Source organism: Ruditapes philippinarum, unplaced genomic scaffold (assembly GCF_026571515.1).
Source record: "Ruditapes philippinarum isolate M1 unplaced genomic scaffold, ASM2657151v2 ctg641_1_1_1_1, whole genome shotgun sequence".
Classification (NCBI taxonomy): Eukaryota; Metazoa; Mollusca; class Bivalvia; order Venerida; family Veneridae; genus Ruditapes; species Ruditapes philippinarum.
Window position 1 is genome coordinate 273,790 of NW_026858475.1, and position 22,001 is coordinate 295,790.

Here is a 22,001-nt window from a genome sequence, read left to right on the forward strand (position 1 = left end):
TTGGTAATTATTGCATTAAAACAGGAAAACAGAAGTAGACATATTGTAGAGTGTGATATAATAGGAGCACTTTAGAATTAGTGTTGTAGGACAGAATAATTAAAATATTTCTCAAAAAGATTGACAGGTTGAAAAGTGCAGAAAATCATGTTATTAATTGCTATGGTTATTCTAAGTATTGTGAAATCTTTGTGGGGTAAAACATTGTATATTCATGTTCAAACAAATTATGGACAGCATTTTGAAACAATTCTTGTGGTGACATGCTGAATATGTTTCTTGACTTCCAAGATAACAGTAAATATAGGAAGGACTTGCTCTCACAAAGACTCTTATCAAGAAAAGCTGAAGTAGTCCTCTATTATAATGATGAAATGTATATCGAATTTGCTCACCAGTGTCATTAAAAACTATGCCCTCAGTTTAAGGCAAAATTTTGCGATCATTGGCAAGAGTAAAGAGATAATTTAAAAGATTTTTACCGGAGAATAAATGCAATGCTGTTATCTTTTAATAAGGACGTCCATAGCTGAGTGGTTAAGGTTGTATACTTCAAACCACTTAACCCTTGCCGCTGTTAGTTAGAATCCTGAGAGGAACTTTGGATTCTTTCATGTGAGGAAGCTATCCAGCCAGCTTACGGAACGTCGGTGGTTCTACTCAGGTGCCCGTTCGTGCTTGAAATAATGCACGGAAGGGCACCTGAGGTCTTCATCCACCAGTAAAGCTGGAACATCACCATATGATTATACTGTGTTGGTGTTACTTAAAACCCAATCAAACAAACAAACAAATTATCACTCAATAAATTTAAATCCCAGATTAAAAGTGATTCAATAACTACATGTTACAAACATGAGAATGATTGGCTGGTGTTCATGGTTGTTTTTCATGTCTTAGTTTCTTTCATTTTACAATTGTAATTGTTGTCATTATTATTGTCATTGTCATTATCATTATCATGTTCATTATTATTATTATTGTTATCATATATATATATGGTATTAACTGATGTTTACATTACTAGGTTGATGGGCGACCATTACAAGGTTTCAGTAACCATGATGCTGTTGAAGTATTACGCAACACTGGTCAAGTTGTCCATCTTAAACTTGCTAGATACCAACATGGTGCCAAGTTTGAAAAGCTGCAGCAGTATTTAGGTATGTCAATATTGATATATTGTGATGGAAAGAAAATTGGTTAGACTCTTTTAGTAATGTACATGTTTTTGCTGAATGTGATCAAAGGTAGTATATGTAATTAATTTAATACACAACTTGATAATTGTGTGTTTTTGATGCAAAGGCATATAATTACTTACATGTAATAAGATACACTTTCTAAGGTAATCCAACAAATCTCTGTGTTGATAGTTCAGGGACAACCATGGACATTCATAGTTCAGGGACAACCATGGACATTCATCAGGGACTACCATGGACATTCATAGTTCAGGGACTACCACTGACATTCATAGTTCAGGGACAACCATGGACATTCATAGTTCAGGGACAACCACTGACATTCATAGTTCAGGGACAACCATGGACATTCATCAGGGACTACCATGGACATTCATAGTTCAGGGACAACCATGGACATTCATCAGGGACTTACCATGGACATTCATAGTTCAGGGGACAAACCATGGACATTCATAGTTCAGGGACTAACCACTGACATTCATAGTTCAGGGACAAACCATGGACATTCATAGTTCAGGGACAAACCACTGACATTCATAGTTCAGGGACAACCTGACATTCATCCAGGGACTATGTGTTTTTGATGCAAAGACAAATTATTACTTATATGTAATAAGATATGCTTTTAAAGGTAATCCAACAAATCTCTGTGTTGATAGTTAAGGGACTACCGTTCAGGGACTACTGTGGATATTGATTGTTTAGGGATTTTAAGAGCTCAAGGACTGCCATGAACATGGATCATTCAGGGACTGCCATGGACATTGAGAGTTCAACGAATACTGTGGACATTGACAGTATAGGGACTACCATGGACATTGACAGTTTAAGGACTACCATTGACATGGGTATTTCAGGGACAACCATGGACATTGACCATTCAGGGACAACTATGGATATTGATTGTTCAGGGACTGCCATGGTTATTGATAGCTTAAAGGACATGTTATAATACCAGAGTTACCATTTAATTATAGATCAGCAATTTATTTAGTTCTTTGTAGCTTACGCCAGGAACAGAATAATGTCCTGTGATTATATTGAACGCTGGAATTTTCTTAATCCACTGGCATGATCAATTATTAATGACAAATAATGGTGTCATCTTACAAATGCATTTACTGTCTGAGGTAATTGATTTAGTTCATGTAATTGGGAAATCAGATAGATTAGATTATAAGGAGTGTATTCTTGTATTGTAGTAAACTTACAGTAAGATATGCATCTTAACGGATGTATGGTTTATAAATGAAGGTTTTATTTCTTATAAATTAATATAATGACTAGAAAGGATTGAAGACAAAAACAAGCAGGGTATGCCTGTCATGGTGAAAGAATGGTTTTCTTGTTAAGAAATTTCCTGTCATGATAATTAAGTTACAGGAGAATTATAGGAAACAGTTTTGATGAGATTCCAGAACATAACAGAAAAACCTTCCATGTTTTTTGGTATCTGCTTTGTTGAAATGATTTTGTTTTTCATGAGATTGATACAGGAGAAAAGAGTAGGAAATCTTTGTTATATATTTGACTGTGTTATAGACAGTCATAAATATAATTTAGACAGTGTAATGCATTAGATTGTAGGAACATAGCTTGGCATTAGACAGAAACAACCATAATTTTGTCTGTGAAATACACAAGAATGAACAAAATTAAGGTTGTGTTATAGACAGAAATGAACATACAGTAAAAACTGTATTAATGACCAGGGAAGGTTAACACCACAAATGTTACAGTCTGTTAAGACAATGTATAATAAACAACGTTGAATAAATAAAAACAAAAATTACTCTTGATATCTCCATTGGTCCATACAATCTGACCCCGGTTATTTGACAACCCTTTATTTGATTACCCGGCATTATCCAAAGTAGATCTGCTGTCACGTTTTTACTAAGAAAATGTTCTGTAATTAGAATATGTTAAACATATGCATTTTGCTAGGAAAATGTTCTGTAATTAGAATATGTTACACATATGCATTGTGTATTTATTGTGAACACTTCTGTTTGCATGAGGGGAATTCTTTAAAAAACACAAAAACTTTGCATGTAAAACTGGCCAATTGATGAAAAACAGATCCGAATACGAGGATTGATTATAGGTCATGTTGAGAAGCTGGTTAAGACATTTAAGATATAGAGAGCAAATGAATTGAAGCAGAGGGGGGTCTTTAAAGTAGTCGTTCAGTACATTTGGTTACTCTGGTTAGTTTTGAATGTAGTGTATAATATTGACTTGATGCTGGAAGTATGATAGGCAAACACAAATATTTCCAAGGTCAAGACCATTATTTAGTTTTAAAGAAATTTGCCTGTGTGAATTAAATTTGTTTAACTGAATTGATAAGTTACCAAGGATACAACATCAGTGAACAAAGACGCCAAGATTGGTCTCAGACAATGATACAATGTAATCTTAGATGTTTAAACATGTTTTGTATTTTCAATTCTTTTCTTTTTTATTTCATGAATTATAACGTGTAAGTTTTATGGCTGAGAACAATAGTTAAACTGTTGTATACACATTTATAAAATCCTCTTGTACACACATTAGAGGAAACCATCAACAAATTGAAATAAACATCTATTAATTCCCAAGTGATTAAAATCCATTATTTGATTTGCATCGACACAAATATCTCATTTTTATCAAATCCACAGAGGAAATTTCATGATCTCAAATTTAATGATATTTTAGAAAGAGAATTTAGCTAAAATCTATGACAAAATGGCACTGATAACCTATAGAATGGGCTTCTTATTTTGCAAAAATGAAAATGTGCATTTCTTTCAAAAAAAGTTTTAGTTTTAGACTGCAGTAATGAAATTTAATGAAATGATTTGACACTATAAAATTAACATGTTAAGTTTTGTTTTATAATGTTTGAAATCATTCTTTAAAATGTTTATGCTGGAAAATAAACTGAGGTGAAGAAAAATGTTTCCTATTTTATTGTTTTCCTTCATTTAATTTTTTTAGCATTCACATTGTGATTGTTGATGGCACAATATTAATTTATTGATATTGAAATTTAATAATTGACCGTGTTTTTAATTCAAAGAAGGACATGTCCATTAAAAAAATCAACTTTTAAAGACAACCACTCTGGGCGCTTTGTGTTTTGCTGTGGGATATACTAAGGGTTAATAACTCGACTTAGAGAAATGATGCTTCAAAACAAACAAAATTTAATTCCTTATATGGATAAAACTTCAAAAGGCCAAATAATAATTCAGTGTAAAAACATTATCTGCAATAAGCAGGAATGTTTCATCAGTAAGGATTGCTATCTGGTTAAATCCTGTACTTGGTATTCATACCTAGTTTTCGAGAGACAAATATAGAATCAATTTTGTTTTCATTGACAATGAGATGATATCAGCGGAATTGAGTGTAACAATCCATTTCTACACTTGCTGTCTTAAAATGAGAGGCTAATTTTACAGAAAGTATGGTTCACTTTAGGTTGTTTTCTTGTATTAAATTTTTAAGCTGCATGACTCCAGATTAGCTAAAATATGACAAGAAATTCAAACTTGAGAAAAATGTTTTGAGATTTTAAGAAAAGTAAAATGATTCAAGATAAAAGTAATTATTCTCATGCTATGTGAGATTAATAACCGATTTTGCAGCATGTATTTCACCATATTTCTACTGCGGATACTAATGCATCAAGGGTTTTAGATTTAATGTCATTTTCAATTTGTGAAATATTTCTTTTTTCACTTCACTATATTTTACTTTTTAATACATTTTCATAGTTTTCATGGAAATAGAAGAGATAGTAATAATCTGGAGCCATGCTGCTTTAATATTGTGTTGTATATATAGATTTCATATTATCTTAAATTCTTTTCAAATAAACAATTGTTGGTTTAGTTTCAAAAGTATAATATTCGAAAGAATTCATGTCTTTACTTAAAAAGCTTACTTTAATGTGAGCCACTAGACCATAGCTGTCTTTATAATATCTTAAATGAATTCCAGGAAACTTGGTTAGTGGTGTGTCAGAGGTCAAATGATAAATTAGTTTACTTATATAATCTGATTCTATAATTACATTAATCTCCTGATTTCTCTTGTACAGAGCAGCTTCTAAATTTATTGAAGAAGAAAGCTATAAGCCAGCTAATTATAGTACTGTAGTTATTTTAACTTGTACTATATAGACATATTGGGTATCTTTCTGAAATAGAAAATATATGACTGTTTAGCACCTGCGTATTTGACTAAAAAAATTTTTAAAGACCCCTGTTATTGTAATGTTTTTAGAACATAAATATCATGTTCACTATTGACTTAAGAGCTTTCTTGAAATGGCTTTTAATCTTAAAATCTTCATTTTATGTTAGTGAAAATGAGACATAGGCATAATTATTATCTACAGGTTTCATTGCTTATCTTGTTTAAAAAATTTTTTTTTTACAGAAACATATACATGAATATATAAAATAATATATGTTAAAAAAGGTCATTTATGTCAGATGTAATTGTTTTATTATAACCAGTTAATGAGGATTGCTTCAATAATATTAAAGAGTAAAGTGCCAGCATGAAACTTCAATTAAACTCAGGTCACATCCAAAATACTATTTAATTAAGATTGAGTCGCCTCCGTGGTCGAGGGGTTAGAGTCGATTACTTCTAATCCAGTTACCTCTCTGGCGTGGGTTCGATCCCCGGGATTTGGTAGTTTAGCGCGGAGAAAGGTAGTCTAGTACTGGTGTAACTCTCCAGGAACGATGTTTAGGAAACTACCCACCTATATGACTGAAATACTGTTGGGAAAAGGCGTAAAATGAAACAAACAAACAAACAAATCTTATTGAGACATCCACCTTGTGAACATTGTTTCTATTCAACCACACCCAACATTCTTCCAGTGATGACAAATTAACCATGCCCACATTTTGGTTTTGGCAATTTTAATTGGTTCATGTCATTTCAAAAAATAATCTAGACATATATTTATTACTGCTCTAATTACCTCCCTTATATCATAGTTTGCAAGAAATTTGAGGAAAATACAAGTGTTCCTGCTTTTAAGTGCTCTAAGTGAATTGACATTTGTAAAAGGTTTTAAATGGTTTTTATTTGTGTCTGTAATTTATCTCTCCTTCACTTTACTATGTAACCGTATGTATTTGCTGGCAGAAAAACGTTGTGTGTCATCAAGAAACAACACCCAAGTGGTGTCTCATTTTGTAGAGAAGGAAGGGGAAATCTAGCAATAAAAACAGTATGATGTGTCGAACTGGTCACCTTTAATTATTTGTATTGAGTCTGTATCTATAGAAGAGCAGTTTATAGAGAAGGTAGTGTCTCCGAAGGGAATTTCTATGTATAGTTTTATCACGTTCCTGTTTACTGATGCAGTTTCCCTATAGTATACTTATTACACCATGTACTGTTGATGTAATAAAAGTTTCTCTTCTATTTTATATGCTCAATATAATGAAGTCCTGATAGTTTAGTTATCATATTAAAACCTTGCAGTTATATTTGGTCTATTGAAATACAGCAGAGATGGTCGTAATGCTTAAGCAAGGTTTATTTTCTTAATAATTAAATAGAAAATTCTAAATGTGTTTCTTTATTACATGAGCTGCGATTAACATTTGTGGAAAGTTTTCATTCAAAGAAATCATCGGCAGCTGAAGCCTTAAGCATAACCTTTCTCCTTGTTTAAATCATTTTGGTGGAATAAATACAGATAAATTGCTGTATTAGAGATAGTTGACTGGATGACTTACCCGTGTAGAACATGGTTTTGTCATTAGTTTGTTAAATGTGTTTGGTATAGGAACAGTTCATGTAGAAAATCCATTATTTGACAAGAATTTCAGTGATGGTGATTATTCAGGCTCATTATATTAGCATGTGTAAACTCTTCCAATTTATATATATGTATATATCTCTCTCAGTATTGTAGAATATCACAGTGACGAGGATAAAAGTACAAAGGTCATTCTACTTGCTGAATTTGTGTACTCCCAGGGCTTCTCAGTTCATTTGTTTTAACAACTGTTTGATTTAAATATCATCTTGTCAGGCTATAAGGATGTACATATTACAGTCTTGCCCAGCTATACACTTTTAATATAGGTTTGAAATGATCGTTTATAAAAGGCAAAACAAAGGTTAAAACCCATTATATTGTTATATTATTATTTTACAATTGTATAATATGTAGCCTTTTTTTTTCAGAAATCCAATCGGATTTAAAGTCAGTTTTCTAAATAATGCTATGCTTTATGTGTTAAACATAAAAACATCTGATTTTATTCCGATTTTTGTTTTTGTTAATATTGCAAGTGTATAAAGCTATATTTCTGCTGCAAGTATTTTGAAAAAGAATAATTCCAAAATACTCAAAAGAAGTATAATGTTTGTACAGTGTCTTTAGAGAGAATGGGGCTCTAAATAGTTAATATCATACTTAAAATGACAAAATAATATTTTGTTCAGGAATATTTTATTCTGTTCTTGTACAATATTCATATGTGTTAAATAACAGAGACATTGTTTCATGCAACTATTTCAAGAATCTACAATAGAAGTATGGAAGCAACATTATAAGTTCTACTGTTTGTGAATTTTATAAAACTATTTCATTAAATATAGCTCTATATCATTTTAACATGTTCATTCAATCAATTTGTTGAGAGAATCATGAACAAAACTCTTGAAAAGACAATGTAATAAGTTTGTTATTAGGAAAGTGCAGCATACTTGATGACAAAATAACAGTCTCAAAACATTATTATACAAACAAAACACAAGTTCAGGTAAAGAGTATTAACATAGTGAACATAACTTCTAACATGCTTTTAAAATTGATAATTTTTTTGTTGAGAGATGTGCATTATCTGAAAGTGGTCCACTTTAAGGGATAATTTCCTTCATTCTGTAGTGATTTTGTCTTCAGAATGGTTGATTATATTGAAGAGGTACTTCAATGATTGTAGTGTATAAATCAAACTGAGACATCTTAATGTCTGATGATTTTTGACATGCACTGTGTATCGATCACACTTTACAAAGCAAATTGTCTTGATGTTTTAAAAGCGATTTAGTGATCATTTATCTTGAGTAGATAGTTTACACAACTTTCACAAGATCATGATGTAAGGTGATTTTTCTCCAGTATTATAGCTATAGCAACATAACCGGAAGATATATTCTGAGGAAAGTCTATCTTAAAGTACAACTTATTACACTCAGTGTTTTTGACAGAAAAGCAGAAATATGAGATTCAAGATTGCTTGAAGTATGAAATGTACTTACTTTTAATATGAAATATAGCTATATGTACCTTAAGCATGTACTAGAGGTTAAATAAGTCAATTGTTAATCTTATCCAGCAAATCTGAGAATTTTGCTTCATTTTGCTATAATTAGCTATATGGGTTTTTTTTTAATGGATTGTCGTCATACTTGGATACAACAATCCTTTGGACAAGACTAAGTAGTCAAAATTGATTATGACCTTCACTCATGCATGACTTTGACTTTAAAGGTCAAATTATGGATTTGCATCATTTTTGCTGTAATTGGCTGGACTTCCTTCATATGTGAGCACAACGACCTTACAGACAATTTATTGGAGAAGATCAAACTCAATTTGACCTTGACTCATTAAAGATATTGACCTTCATTGAAATTCAAGCAATACATATATGACCTTGACCTATAAATGATGTTAACCATCAATGTGGAATATTGAATTTTGCTTAGATTGTCGTAACTTGATTATGCTCCCAGAAAAATTTCGGGGGAGCATATAGTCGTCGGGTTGTCCGTCCGTCAGTCTGTCAGTCCTTCCGTACATACGTATGTAGGTCCTGAATTCGTGTCCGGCCCATAACTTTGTTATTTGAAGTCGGATTTTAAAACTATTTCACAGAAATGATCACCATATATTGAGACGACGTGTCATTTGGGTCACTACCTTGAAGGTCAAGGTCACAGCATGACCTTGCAGCAAAATCGTGTCCGGCCCATAACTTCTTTATTTGAAGTCGGATTTTAAAACTATTTCACAGAAATGATCACCATATTAAGACGACTGTCGGGCGCAACATTTGGGTCGCTACCTTGAAGGTCAAGGTCACAGCATGACCTTGAAGCAAAATCGTGTCCGACCCATAACTTCGTTATTTGAAGTCAGATTTTAAAACTATTTCACAGAAATGATCACCATATTGAGATGATGTGTCATGCGCAACATTTGGGTTGCTACCTTGAAGGTCAAGGTCACAGCATGACCTTGCAGCAAAATCATGTGTGGCCCATAACTTCGTTATTTGAAGTCGTATTTTAAAACTATTTCACAGAAATGATCACCATATTGAGACGACGTGTCATTTGGGTCACTACCTTGAAGGTCAAGGTCACAGCATGACCTTGCAGCAAAATCGTGTCCGGCCCATTACTTCGTTATTTGAAGTCGGATTTTAAAACTATTTCACAGAAATGATCACCATATTAAGACGACTGTCGCGCGCAACATTCGGGTCGCTACCTTGAAGGTCAAGGTCACAGCATGACCTTGAAGCAAAATCGTGTCCGACCCATAACTTCGTTATTTGAAGTCAGATTTTAAAACTATTTCACAGAAATAATCACCATATTGAGACAATGTGTTGCGCGCAACATTTGGGTCGCTTCCTTGAAGGTCAAGGTCACAGCGTGACCTTGTACCAAAATCGTGTCCGGCCCATAACTTCGCTACTTGAAGTTAAGGATTTAACAACTATTTCACAGAGATGATCACTATATTGAATCGATATTGATATGCAAAAATGCTGTTAAATAAGTCACCATCAGTGTCTAAAATATCTTTTTAACAACAGTTTTTACTGTTCATTTGTGAAAAAAAATGATGATGTAAATGAAGGAAAAAAATCCCAAAGAAGACAAAAAATATACTTAAATATGTAAATTTGAAATTAAATCTGTGGTTGTCATAGTAACTGGTTATAATCTTGCTTTTGAATTCTGCTTATGACCTATTATGAAAAGATAAATACGGCATGAAAATAAATATTCTAAAACTCCTTTTATTACTGGAAAAGAGATGTTTAGAGGCAATATTGCTGCTTGATGTTCTAGCTGTAGTTGAAGATATAGAGAAATAATAGTATAACACATTAAACTGACAGAATATGCGACTACAATTTCCCATTAAGCCTTCAGTATATACTTCATACTTATACCCCTGGGTTGACTAGCTTGCATGATCCCATTTATATAAGAACAGAGAAATTCCAATGTGAGACAAGTTAATCTTCTGTGTCAATAAAATTACTATGGTATATTGCAGAATAAGTATTGTGTAATGTGTATAGATTTCCTCATATAAGTAACCTTATTGGAATCTAAACCGTTTATTAATTCTGACACTTTAGTGTATATATATTTATCTGGAGAAATAACATTTTTTTAATTTCTTGCCAGTACAGTATAAAATAAATGGTAGCAGTACCCTTTTCCCATTTAGAAAATCTTAAAAATGAAAACATAAGATTTTAAAAAGCCCAGCATGTACCATATATATTTCTGTATTTACAGCTCAACCCCAGATGTATGTACCACCCTCTGCTATGCCTACTGAATCCACAACAATAGCTACACCAAGATACGAACTCAACACCCAGCCTACCCAACAGTCTGTTGATAATGAAGATTCTGTTACTCCCATGCAAGATGATCTAGGTATAGTATATATCTTACATATCAATGATAGCAGTATTTGTAACTGGTCAGATGTTTTAATACAACATTATATAAATAACACATAGGTTTGTGAGTAACAGTTAAAATATCATTCTGAGGAAAATACTGTAACAGTATTCTTACTAAGGGTGATATTTTGTTGTTACTCACAGACCAATGTGTTTATTTCTTTATTACATTGTTTGATCCCACATGGCAAAGAATGTTTTAACCACTCTGCCATGCCACCACTATTAGCTATATAGCTTATGGAGGGTCAGATGTTATTCTCAAATGTGTGCTTATAACTGCATTAATACAAAGATATGAAGAATTAAAAAAAATCTGTCCTTACTAACAGTTTGGTATGATATAATTACATAAATGCTGAAATGTTGAATTGTAAACCAGAAATGTCTCAACATTTCATCATCACATGCTTATCCCTTTGTCAGAAAGTTAAGTGTTGGCTTTAATTGGCAACAAAATATCAATTAGTACTGGGAGACTTGTCCCACATATAAAAAGGTAAATTTTTGTGTCAAGAGTCTTTTGTCTGTCACATTAACAACCCCATTTGTTCATGCAGTGACACATTCATTTAGAAGCTTCATTTATTTTAGGTAACTAATGGCAACTAAATTGATTGCTGTGAATTGGACACCCTAGTGACTTAACCCAAATTAAACCAAAACAGCAGCCAATCTGGGTTACCATCCAACTCTTACATTAGCAAATATATATAATGTATATACATGTACATATATACAAACGTAATGAGAATTTGCTCTTGTAAATTATCAATAAAAACACAAATACTATCATTAAGACCAGTTTCTTCAGCTCATTAAAGAGCGGGAATAACTGTGTTTGTTGAGATGTTAGGTTTTCAGCGTTATATATCTATACTTGATGATGCAGCGTCCTACATCTATAACTTGATGATGCAGCGTCATACATCTATAACTTGATGATGCAGCGTCATACATCTATAACTTGATGATGCAGCGTCATACATCTATAACTTGATGATGCAGCGTCATACATCTATACTTGATGATGAGCGTCATACATCTATAACTTGATGATGCAGCGTCATACATCTATACTTGATGATGAGCGTCATACATCTATAACTTGATGATGCAGCGTCATACATCTATAACTTGATGATGAGCGTCATACATCTATACTTGATGATGAGCGTCATACATCTATAACTTGATGATGCAGCGTCATACATCTATAACTTGATGATGCAGCGTCATACATCTATAACTTGATGATGCAGCGTCATACATCTATAACTTGATGATGAGCGTCATACATCTATAACTTGATGATGCAGCGTCATACATCTATACTTGATGATGAGCGTCATACATCTATAACTTGATGATGCAGCGTCATACATCTATACTTGATGATGAGCGTCATACATCTATAACTTGATGATGCAGCGTCATACATCTATAACTTGATGATGAGCGTCATACATCTATACTTGATGATGAGCGTCATACATCTATAACTTGATGATGCAGCGTCATACATCTATAACTTGATGATGCAGCGTCATACATCTATAACTTGATGATGCAGCGTCATACATCTATACTTGATGATGCAGCGTCATACATCTATACTTGATGATGCAGCGTCATACATCTATACTTGAATGATGAGCGTCATACATCTATAACTTGATGATGAGCGTCATACATCTATAACTTGATGATGCAGCGTCATACATCTATACTTGATGATGAGCGTCATACATCTATAACATGATGATGAGCGTCATACATCTATAACTTGATGATGCAGCGTCATACATCTATACTTGATGATGAGCGTCATACATCTATAACTTGATGATGCAGCGTCATACATCTATAACTTGATGATGAGCGTCATACATCTATAACTTGATGATGCAGCGTCATACATCTATACTTGATGATGAGCGTCATACATCTATAACTTGATGATGAGCGTCATACATCTATAACTTGATGATGCAGCGTCATACATCTATAACTTGATGATGCAACGTCATACATCTATACTTGATGATGCAGCGTCATACATCTATAACTTGATGATGCAACGTCATACATCTATAACTTGATGATGCAGCATCATACATCTATAACTTGATGATGCAGCGTCCTACATCTATAACTTGATGATGCAGCGTCATACATCTATACTTGATGATGAGCGTCATACATCTATAACTTGATGTACATCTATAACTTGATGATGCAGCGTCATACATCTATAACTTGATGATGCAGCATCATACATCTATACTTGATGATGAGCGTCATACATCTATAACTTGATGATGCAGCGTCATACATCTATACTTGATGATGCAGCGTCATACATCTATACTTGATGATGCAGCGTCATACATCTATACTTGATGATGCAGCGTCATACATCTATACTTGATGATGCAGCGTCATACATCTATAACTTGATGATGCAGCGTCATACATCTATACTTGATGATGCAGCGTCATACATCTATAACTTGATGATGCAGCGTCATACATCTATAACTTGATGATGCAGCATCATACATCTATACTTGATGATGAGCGTCATACATCTATAACTTGATGATGCAGCATCTTTGAGTTCATCATAGATCAATTTAACCAAATTCAACATGAATATTCTTTGTGTAGCCTTCCTTTCAGATTCCTTAAAATTAGGGTCATTGTTAAAAAGTTTTAGTTTCCATGGCAACAAGATAGCCAAAGATTTTATGAAATGGTTGGATAAATTCTTAGAAATTTTATTGAAAGATTGTTAATGGTTATTTAGAATTAATTCTATAGTTTAAGACATAGCCTTGCCTTACATTAATACAGTGTGTGATTTTCACAGTAATTGTTTTTATGAGACACAGATTTTCTCCTCATTGTGGTTACTAGAAACATTTTACTGTTAAATGTAACATAATCTCAACTCACTGATGTTATTATATTAAACATTTCTTGTATAAAAATTGTGCATGTAGGTATACATAAACAGAAAAGGAAACATGCATTAATGGATGAAATCAAACTAATATTAAATCTCTTTGCCGTGTGACTTGTGTTATAAATGCACCTCATGCTTCTGCAGATAAAAGGTGCATTAGCCATCTATTGATAAGACGTAAATCCCTAGATACAATCCATATTTTATTGAATGTTTCAAGTAATGTTGTGTATAAAAACAATCTGTATTTTGACCTGGATACAGATGAAAGCTTGTCTACATTTAATTTCCTCTATGCCTCAAGCTGTAAGCATGTTCGTTAATACAAATGCTTTCAGTTTGGTTGAAATGAATGAGAAAAGAAAGCCGAGTTTTGTCTTGATCTATTTCCTAACATCTCTATTATGACACTTCTATTTATCAAACCTTTCCCATGCATCCTCAATACAATTTTCTGTTACATAATTTACTTGTCTTTCTTTTTTTTCCTTGTGAAAAATCGCAAGAAAGTTAAATGGCAGTGTTTTTGTCATTTTTGGTTAATTTAGCAATTTTGTTCAATTTGTTGTCACTTAATTGTTTCCAAAAATATCCCACTGAAGTGCTTCTATTTCGGTCACACTTAAATTTTTTATCAATTCAGGATAGAGTGGTAACAATACATTTAATCTTTTTTCTAATTCAAAATATAATGATATAATTAAGATTCATTTGACTGTTCCTTGCCTTTAAAAGTATTTAGTGAGGGAGGACCATCATGTTGTGTCTCTGAGGTATCAGCATATCATGTGAACAAATGATGATTTTCTTGTTTTGTGTTGTTGTTTTTTTTGTCTTGAAGTGATTAAATTTGGTTTGTACAGAATTTATTTTAGTTTGATTTTGTAGGAAGCTTTAAGCTTACATACACACTTTGGAATCCATTCCTGGAACAAACCAGTACTGAGCAATGAGTGTTAAGTTTCTTGCTCATGATAACAATGGCTTGCCACTGATGAGGTTTGAACCCATGCGGCTAGCAATCATAAAATTACTAGTCTGATGTGTTAACCACTTGGCCATGCCGCCACTCAAATTTGTGAAGTTGGAAGTGTCTACTCAAACTATGCATTTCATTGTCTTTGATAATGGCTAAAGATGTAAAACTTAAACAATATGTGATCAGATATATACTGTAGGACAGTCTCATAGCTTATGCTACCTTTGAAAGACAAGAACTTAAGGGAATAAGACAAAGTTTTTCTTTCAGCTTATATCTCCAATTTGATCTTAATTAAACTTTCCCAGTATAATCCTGTATGACATTTATTCATCTGTTTTTAGCTTTATGTGTCTAAGAATTGTCTCTAAGTGCCTGTCTTCCCCTCTAGTTTTCTTTATGGTATATAACATTCTAGGATGTATAACCAAGTTTTCCCAGACTTGCAATTTCTCTGCTGCTTAAATTTTTTTTTTATTATTTTCTTGCACCCAGATTTAACAATCCATATGCACCTCCTTTTTGAAATAAATTGAAAACATTTTTGTGATTTTACTGCTTCTTTTGTTATGTGTTATGTTATGTTATGAAAACCAAAAATATTTGGCTAAAAGATTTCAAACTTCTAAATGTTTTTCACATGAATGATAATTAGTTGACAATCTTCACTTTCATATGGTTATATTTTAGCTTATATTTTACCAAATTTATGACTGATTTTAACATGACAAGTCAATTTTAGCAGATTTGTCAGAAAGAATCATGGTTTGAATAATTTACAATATCCATCATTTAGCATTGTAAAAAAAATAACAACAACTGTTGCATTTTTAACCATTTAATTTCCAAGTAGTTGTTTCAGTGTTAATCTACTTCTCTGGATATAACAAGACAAAAGAAGAGTTATCTGTTCAATTTAATGGTTAAAATGTAATGTAAGGTAGAAGTAAATGTACATTTTCCCTATGATTCTTGTGCCATGCTCTTGTTATAGACATAATTAAACCTCATGTCTTGTATGAAACCCTGTATAAAGCTCTTGTTTTACATGTAATTAGGAAAAATTTATTCAGAAGTTAATCCATTAAGAGACTAATTAATATCCCCTCAGAGAAAGTCAGCAATTGGTTTGGAATCAGATCACAATTTACTGATCACTTGCACTGTTTATAAGGAGAAATTTTGTTGTTTGATTATATATACATATATTATATACACTAGTTTATTGTGTTCAATGGATATACAATCTTTAGAATAGGATATGAAGAGTTGGAATGTTATAGTTTTTCTAGTGAATCGTATAAGTTTAAAGTGTTTAAAATTATGTTGAAAGAAAGGCTGAAAACAGAGAAGATGAAATTATGTGGTTTATACTTTAGTGATAACCTTGGTAAGATAGAAATGTTCTTAATAAAACAATTTATAACATGAATTGATATAGACTTTCACAAACCATAATATCTTGTTGTCAATATAACTATTGTAATTTTTAGATAAACCTAAGAAAACATTTGATATTTGCAATGAGAATAGTTTATTCTTCGTTTTACGATCATTTTATCTGCACATGCTATATTGTTTCTTTAAGATTTCCTCTCACGTAATAAACCTTATTCTTTTTAAAAAAAAATTTCATCCTTGCAAATTTGTAAAGTCAGGTTTAATTTAAATTTCTGTCATTTGAGAAACCGTTGTCAGGGCATGGCAGAAGAAAACAAAAAATTTCTTAAATCTTTCTAGACTACTCACAAATACAGCTAATGTAATGATTGCCTTCAGAAATGCTACACAGCACTACTGTGGATCCAATCAAATATTTTGCAGAAAACAATTACCAAATGGAAGAAGGATAAATTAAAAGACAGTGTGAATGGCTCTTTATTAAATTTTCCGATGATGGAGAGTTTTACTTCAATGAATGTCAAACCTAGTTCAGGCACATATGTTTTTGTTCCTTATGACAAAAAGATTTTAAAATTAAAAAAAAATTGGAGAAGTTAAGTCATGAGCACAATTAGTTGAACATTTGAATAGCATTTGAATGTTATTTTTCTTGAACTTGAAATGGCCAATAACTTGCTGACAGCAACAAAAAAGTCATAACTGCCCTGGCAGCAATATAGAATCTGATATAAAACTGCCCTGGCAACAATATTGAATCTGGTCTAAAATTGCCCTGGCAACAATATTGAATCTGGTCTAAAACTGTGTTGGCAACAATACAGAGTCTGGTCTATAACTGAGTTGGCAACAACACAGAGTCTGATCTAAAACTGAGTTGGCAACAATATAGAGTATGGTCTATAACTGAGCTGGCAACAATATAGAGTCTGGTCAAAAACTGAGCTGGCAACAATATAGAGTCTGGTCAAAAACTGAACTGGCAACAACACAGAGTCTGGTCAAAAACTGAACTGGCAACAACACAGAGTCTGGTCTAAACTGAACTGGCAACATTATAGAGTGTCAGTATTTTTGCATTTAATTTGTTAGCATTGCATGTTGCCTGTATTGAAGGAAATAAGTGTGACAGGAACATTTAATTGAATGTGACAACACTAGGTAGCTTAAATTGTTCTTTGTTATAGAGGGGTTAAAGAAGTGGTAACATAATGATATGTACTTGACAGAAATTATTCCATTTTCAGATGGTGAATTATCTGCTGATATTGAAGCAGCTATTAGAGCATGCTGGGAACCAATTGTTGGTGAGGAGTTTGAAGTAGTGGTACGTAATTAATGATACTTCAATCTTTGTTATAGCTGTCTCATACTTCTTTTACAATAATAGCATTACATTGCTGAAGCTAGCAATTGATAGTTGGAAGTCTGTGGTATAAAAATACTAGATATAAGAATTAAAAGTTGACACAGACATTATTAGCCTGGCTATATGAAGAATAATGTGACTATCCTACTTATGATGACACCAATGTAACACTTAGTCAAGGTTTTGTGTAGCCCATCGGGGAATTTACTTGGAATTCTATACATTTCTTTTGAGTCATAATTGAAGGCTACTGTCAAAGACCCATAACTAATGATAATGATCTAGTAATGAACCATATTCATTTGTGAACTCTGGAGCAAGACTTTACAACTGTGGAAAGTTTTAACTTTAATCTTTACATGTCTTTGTCTTCATGGTTATAATTGTTGGTCACTAACCAAGACCCATCACTTTAACATTTTTCCTGCTGCATTTTTTCAAATAAAAAAATATATGCATTATAGAGGCTTTTGTTTCCAACAAGTAGATTGTGAGAGTTCATCATATTAAAAGTATGTTACAAATAAAACTCTATGCAGTGAAATGACATTTGCTGAATGATAATCTTTGAATAAAAGTGTAATATAAATAATTATTGTTTTCAAACCAAACATTTTGAAGGATAATTAAACGAAATATAAAAAAATCATTTCCAAAAAATCATAACAATTAATACATGAAATGTTCATTGTTGTATGTGTGTATACCAGGTTGCCCAGTTGTCTAAGTTTAAAGAAGGTGGTGGATTAGGTATAAGTCTGGAAGGTACAGTGGATGTAGAGAATGGGGTTGAAGTTAGACCTCATCACTATATACGTGCAATCTTACCAGATGGTCCTGTAGGTGTAAACGGAAGACTTCACAGTGGTGATGAACTACTCGAGGTAAGGTGGTCTCTTAGTGATCTATATCAACTTGTTTATCATTGTAGTCTGACCAGACTATATAAAGACTGAGACTGAAAATAGTGTTGGCGCACCACACTTAATACTGTATTCCTGTATATACCGGATAGGGCGCTTGAATGATTAAATGCTAAAATGTCACCTTTCACCATATGGAATAAACTTTAATATGTCTAACTGATTTAGTGATCCACTGTGATCATGATGTCTGCAAGCATCAATAGATTCTGCTTTAACATTGTAGTGAGTTACATTTTGATGTAAATACTTCTATAAACTGATGGCAGTCCAAGTATATCTATCTCATGGTGCTTTAATATCTTGAAATTCTTGACAAAATTAACATTCAGAATTGTTACATATACTCACAGTTTTTCTTAACAATATTATAGCTTAATGATTTCATGTTTTAAAACAAATTGCTATTTCTTTATAAGACAAAGTAGAAGATTGTAATGTACACTAATCTTTATCAAAAAATAACTGTCAGTGCACTGAAACAAAAGTCAAATATTTAAGTTATAAATCACATTGCAGGTAAATGGAAAGAGACTTCTTGGATTAAATCATAAAGAAGTGGTTGGGATATTAAAAGAGCTTCCACAAAATGTGCGTCTTGTTTGTGCAAGAAGAAATGCTTCTACCAACGAAAACTATGCAGAGCAGGACGGTGAACAATTCCAGACTCCACCTCTCAATTCCGGGGTCAGTGAAAGTGTTCCAGAAAGACTTGTTAAATCGAAATCAGATAATACTTTATCAGAATCTGTGGCTCAAACAAACTTATCAAGTAAGAAGTCACGGTCTTTGGAACCGTTGACAGGATTAGCAATGTGGAGCAATGAACCGGTAGTGATTGAGCTGAGAAAGGGAGATAAAGGACTTGGTTTTAGTATACTGGATTATCAGGTGAGTTGTCTCTCTTTGTTGTCAAATGGTTTTCTTTTCTGGTAATTGAAAAGGAAATTTTTGTTGCATTGAAAGAAATAAAAATATAGTTTTGAGAACATTTAGATTATAGGCAATTGTCTGAAATAATAATGAGATGGCAATAAATGGATGGAAAATTTGTTTAATATGAAAAGGTTTTTCTATTCAAGTAGCTTATTGGAGGTTTGTGCAGCAGCCTAACAGCTTACCTTGTAGAACAATACAACAATCATTTATTAAATTTAGAAATTCTAGAATAAAACTCTATGTGCTGACTGCCTTGTCCTTGAAATGATGAATGATGGGTTTGTAGAATTTTTTAATGCTCCATTTAAATTGGTGAGGATTATAAAAATTTTATTGTCCATCCTACTGTCTGTCTGTAGAATGACAAGACTGTGGATTGTGGACAGATGTGTGTCCTATAGACATATTTCTAGTTCAGTAATGATTTTGGTTGCAACAACTTAATGTAATGTCACTTGTATGCAACCAATGTTCAAATAGAAGTTGGAGCAGTTGGCAATTATTTGTATAACAACAGGTTAATACAGGTACACTAACCAGGTAACTGCCTACATGTGAATAACCAAAATATTGGTAATGTTATAAAATCTAATACAATAAAAAGCGACATAACTACATAATACTAATACACCCACTCCCCACCTCAAACAAAGTTTAAAGAGGGTATACAGGAATCATCAAAATTGAGTTTCATTATCTAAGTAAAAAATACAGGCATCAATTAATTAATTAGATGAATTAAGTCAGTAGCACATGTACATGTAGAATGTTACCCTATTCTTTATTAGCCTTACAAAGATTATCCAGATGATGCCAGATTCTCATGCAAGAAAATCATCAATTTATTTTTTTAGAAATCTGCTGACAGTTAATTGATCAGACTGGAAATGCTTGTCAAAGATAAATATATTTGATTGTGTAATTATATCAGTTGTCAGGACAGGGATTTATTCAATAATTTCATATCAAAGCAACATTATCCAGGGAAAACTTAAACCAAAATAGAAGATTAATGCAGCTTCTGTATTGTTTTGTCATGTGATCATTTTAAATGATGAATGCATGAAGTGCATTATTATTGACTAGTCAAGGCTGTCCTTTACAAATGCAAAAATCAATAGAATTAATATATATTATGCAAAACATTTTATAGATTACATTTTTGTCACATTTGAAAAAAAGGCATTCTAACAGACTATCTGAAATTTTTCTATATAAATAAAGAAGGCCAGAAGCGTGCGTTATTCTACAACAATGCACTCGCCATTCTTATTTCCTTCCTCTGTATTTTCAATCAGACACATTGACGGCACCATTTTGTTTAAATAATCTTAAAAATAAAAATAACTTTTTGTTGAATTTTGTTCTGAAAACTATCTAGAATGATAGAAAATAATCTAACTAAGAAAATAAATTCGAACAGCAATATCTTTAATTCGTACAGACATTTAAAGTGTTGTTTACTTGACGTCACAATGAAATGCCAAATAGCGTGTGCCAAAACAGTCAAATCAAGAACACTATTTTAATGTCGCAAACCATTTAAATTTCACATCCATTTCACTATAAATACTCTGTATTTCGCTTGAAAAATATAAAGTGATATAAAATAAGCACACAAAAATTTTATCAACGTTTTCAAAATTCATTATTCTCAAAATGTGTCTGCGAACAGTATACTAAATGACAAGTCTTTTTCAACCGACTGGAACAGCGTTTAAAGAGCATTTCTTTTGGAAACTCTAAGGCGAAAACAAATTTAACCACCAAACATATAGTCCAGCTACATGTATATATTCTATCAGCTTTCGTGATTATATTACTATGCATTTTAACTCAAACAGTTCATTATTATACAAACTAAAGCATAATTATAGTTGCTATGTTTACTTGAAGAGAAAATCAGGAACTTGTTTTTTTTTATTGCAGGATCCAGTGAATCCGAGTGAGACTGTGATAGTAATACGAAGCCTGGTTCCAGGTGGTGTAGCTCAGTCAGATGGACGTCTGGTACCCGGGGATAGACTGGTTTTTGTAAATGATGTAAATCTAGAAAGTGCTACTCTTGATGAGGCAGTACAAGCACTGAAAGGGGCTCAGAAAGGGCTGGTGAGAATTGGTGTGGCCAAACCCTTACCTCTTGCCGGACCATTCCAGGAACAGCCAGTTTCAGAGGAGGAGGAGCATGAGGTCAGTTAATACACGCCCATTTTATATTCACCACACCGAATTCCTAATTTCCTGATTTAAAGTTTTAGGTCTGACCAAGATGTCGGAAAATTCAGATATTTATGTTCCTAAATAATTAGTGTAAAATTAAAGTAGGCATCATTGGTGATAAATGGAAGATTTATAATATTGTCAGTCAGTAACAATTACAACCATTGGTTGTAGAGAAGGTAAGTGAAAAATGAAGAGAAAAATACATATTCTGTTCTTAAAGGTTTGTATATCTTTAAAAT

The 22,001-nt window shown here is 32.5% G+C and overlaps 1 protein-coding gene across 1 annotated transcript in view; it reads left to right on the forward strand.

The window, feature by feature from the left end:
* The window catches only part of LOC132753279 (multiple PDZ domain protein-like), a 207,260-nt gene that overhangs the window by 91,243 nt on the left and 94,016 nt on the right, over positions 1 to 22,001 (forward strand). Inside the window, exons 10-15 of the mRNA XM_060743733.1 lie at positions 1,028 to 1,163; positions 10,788 to 10,931; positions 17,556 to 17,635; positions 18,388 to 18,561; positions 19,120 to 19,491; positions 21,469 to 21,729. Of these exons, the coding sequence (XP_060599716.1) occupies positions 1,028 to 1,163; positions 10,788 to 10,931; positions 17,556 to 17,635; positions 18,388 to 18,561; positions 19,120 to 19,491; positions 21,469 to 21,729 (1,167 nt within the window). The remainder of the gene's footprint in view (positions 1 to 1,027; positions 1,164 to 10,787; positions 10,932 to 17,555; positions 17,636 to 18,387; positions 18,562 to 19,119; positions 19,492 to 21,468; positions 21,730 to 22,001) is intronic.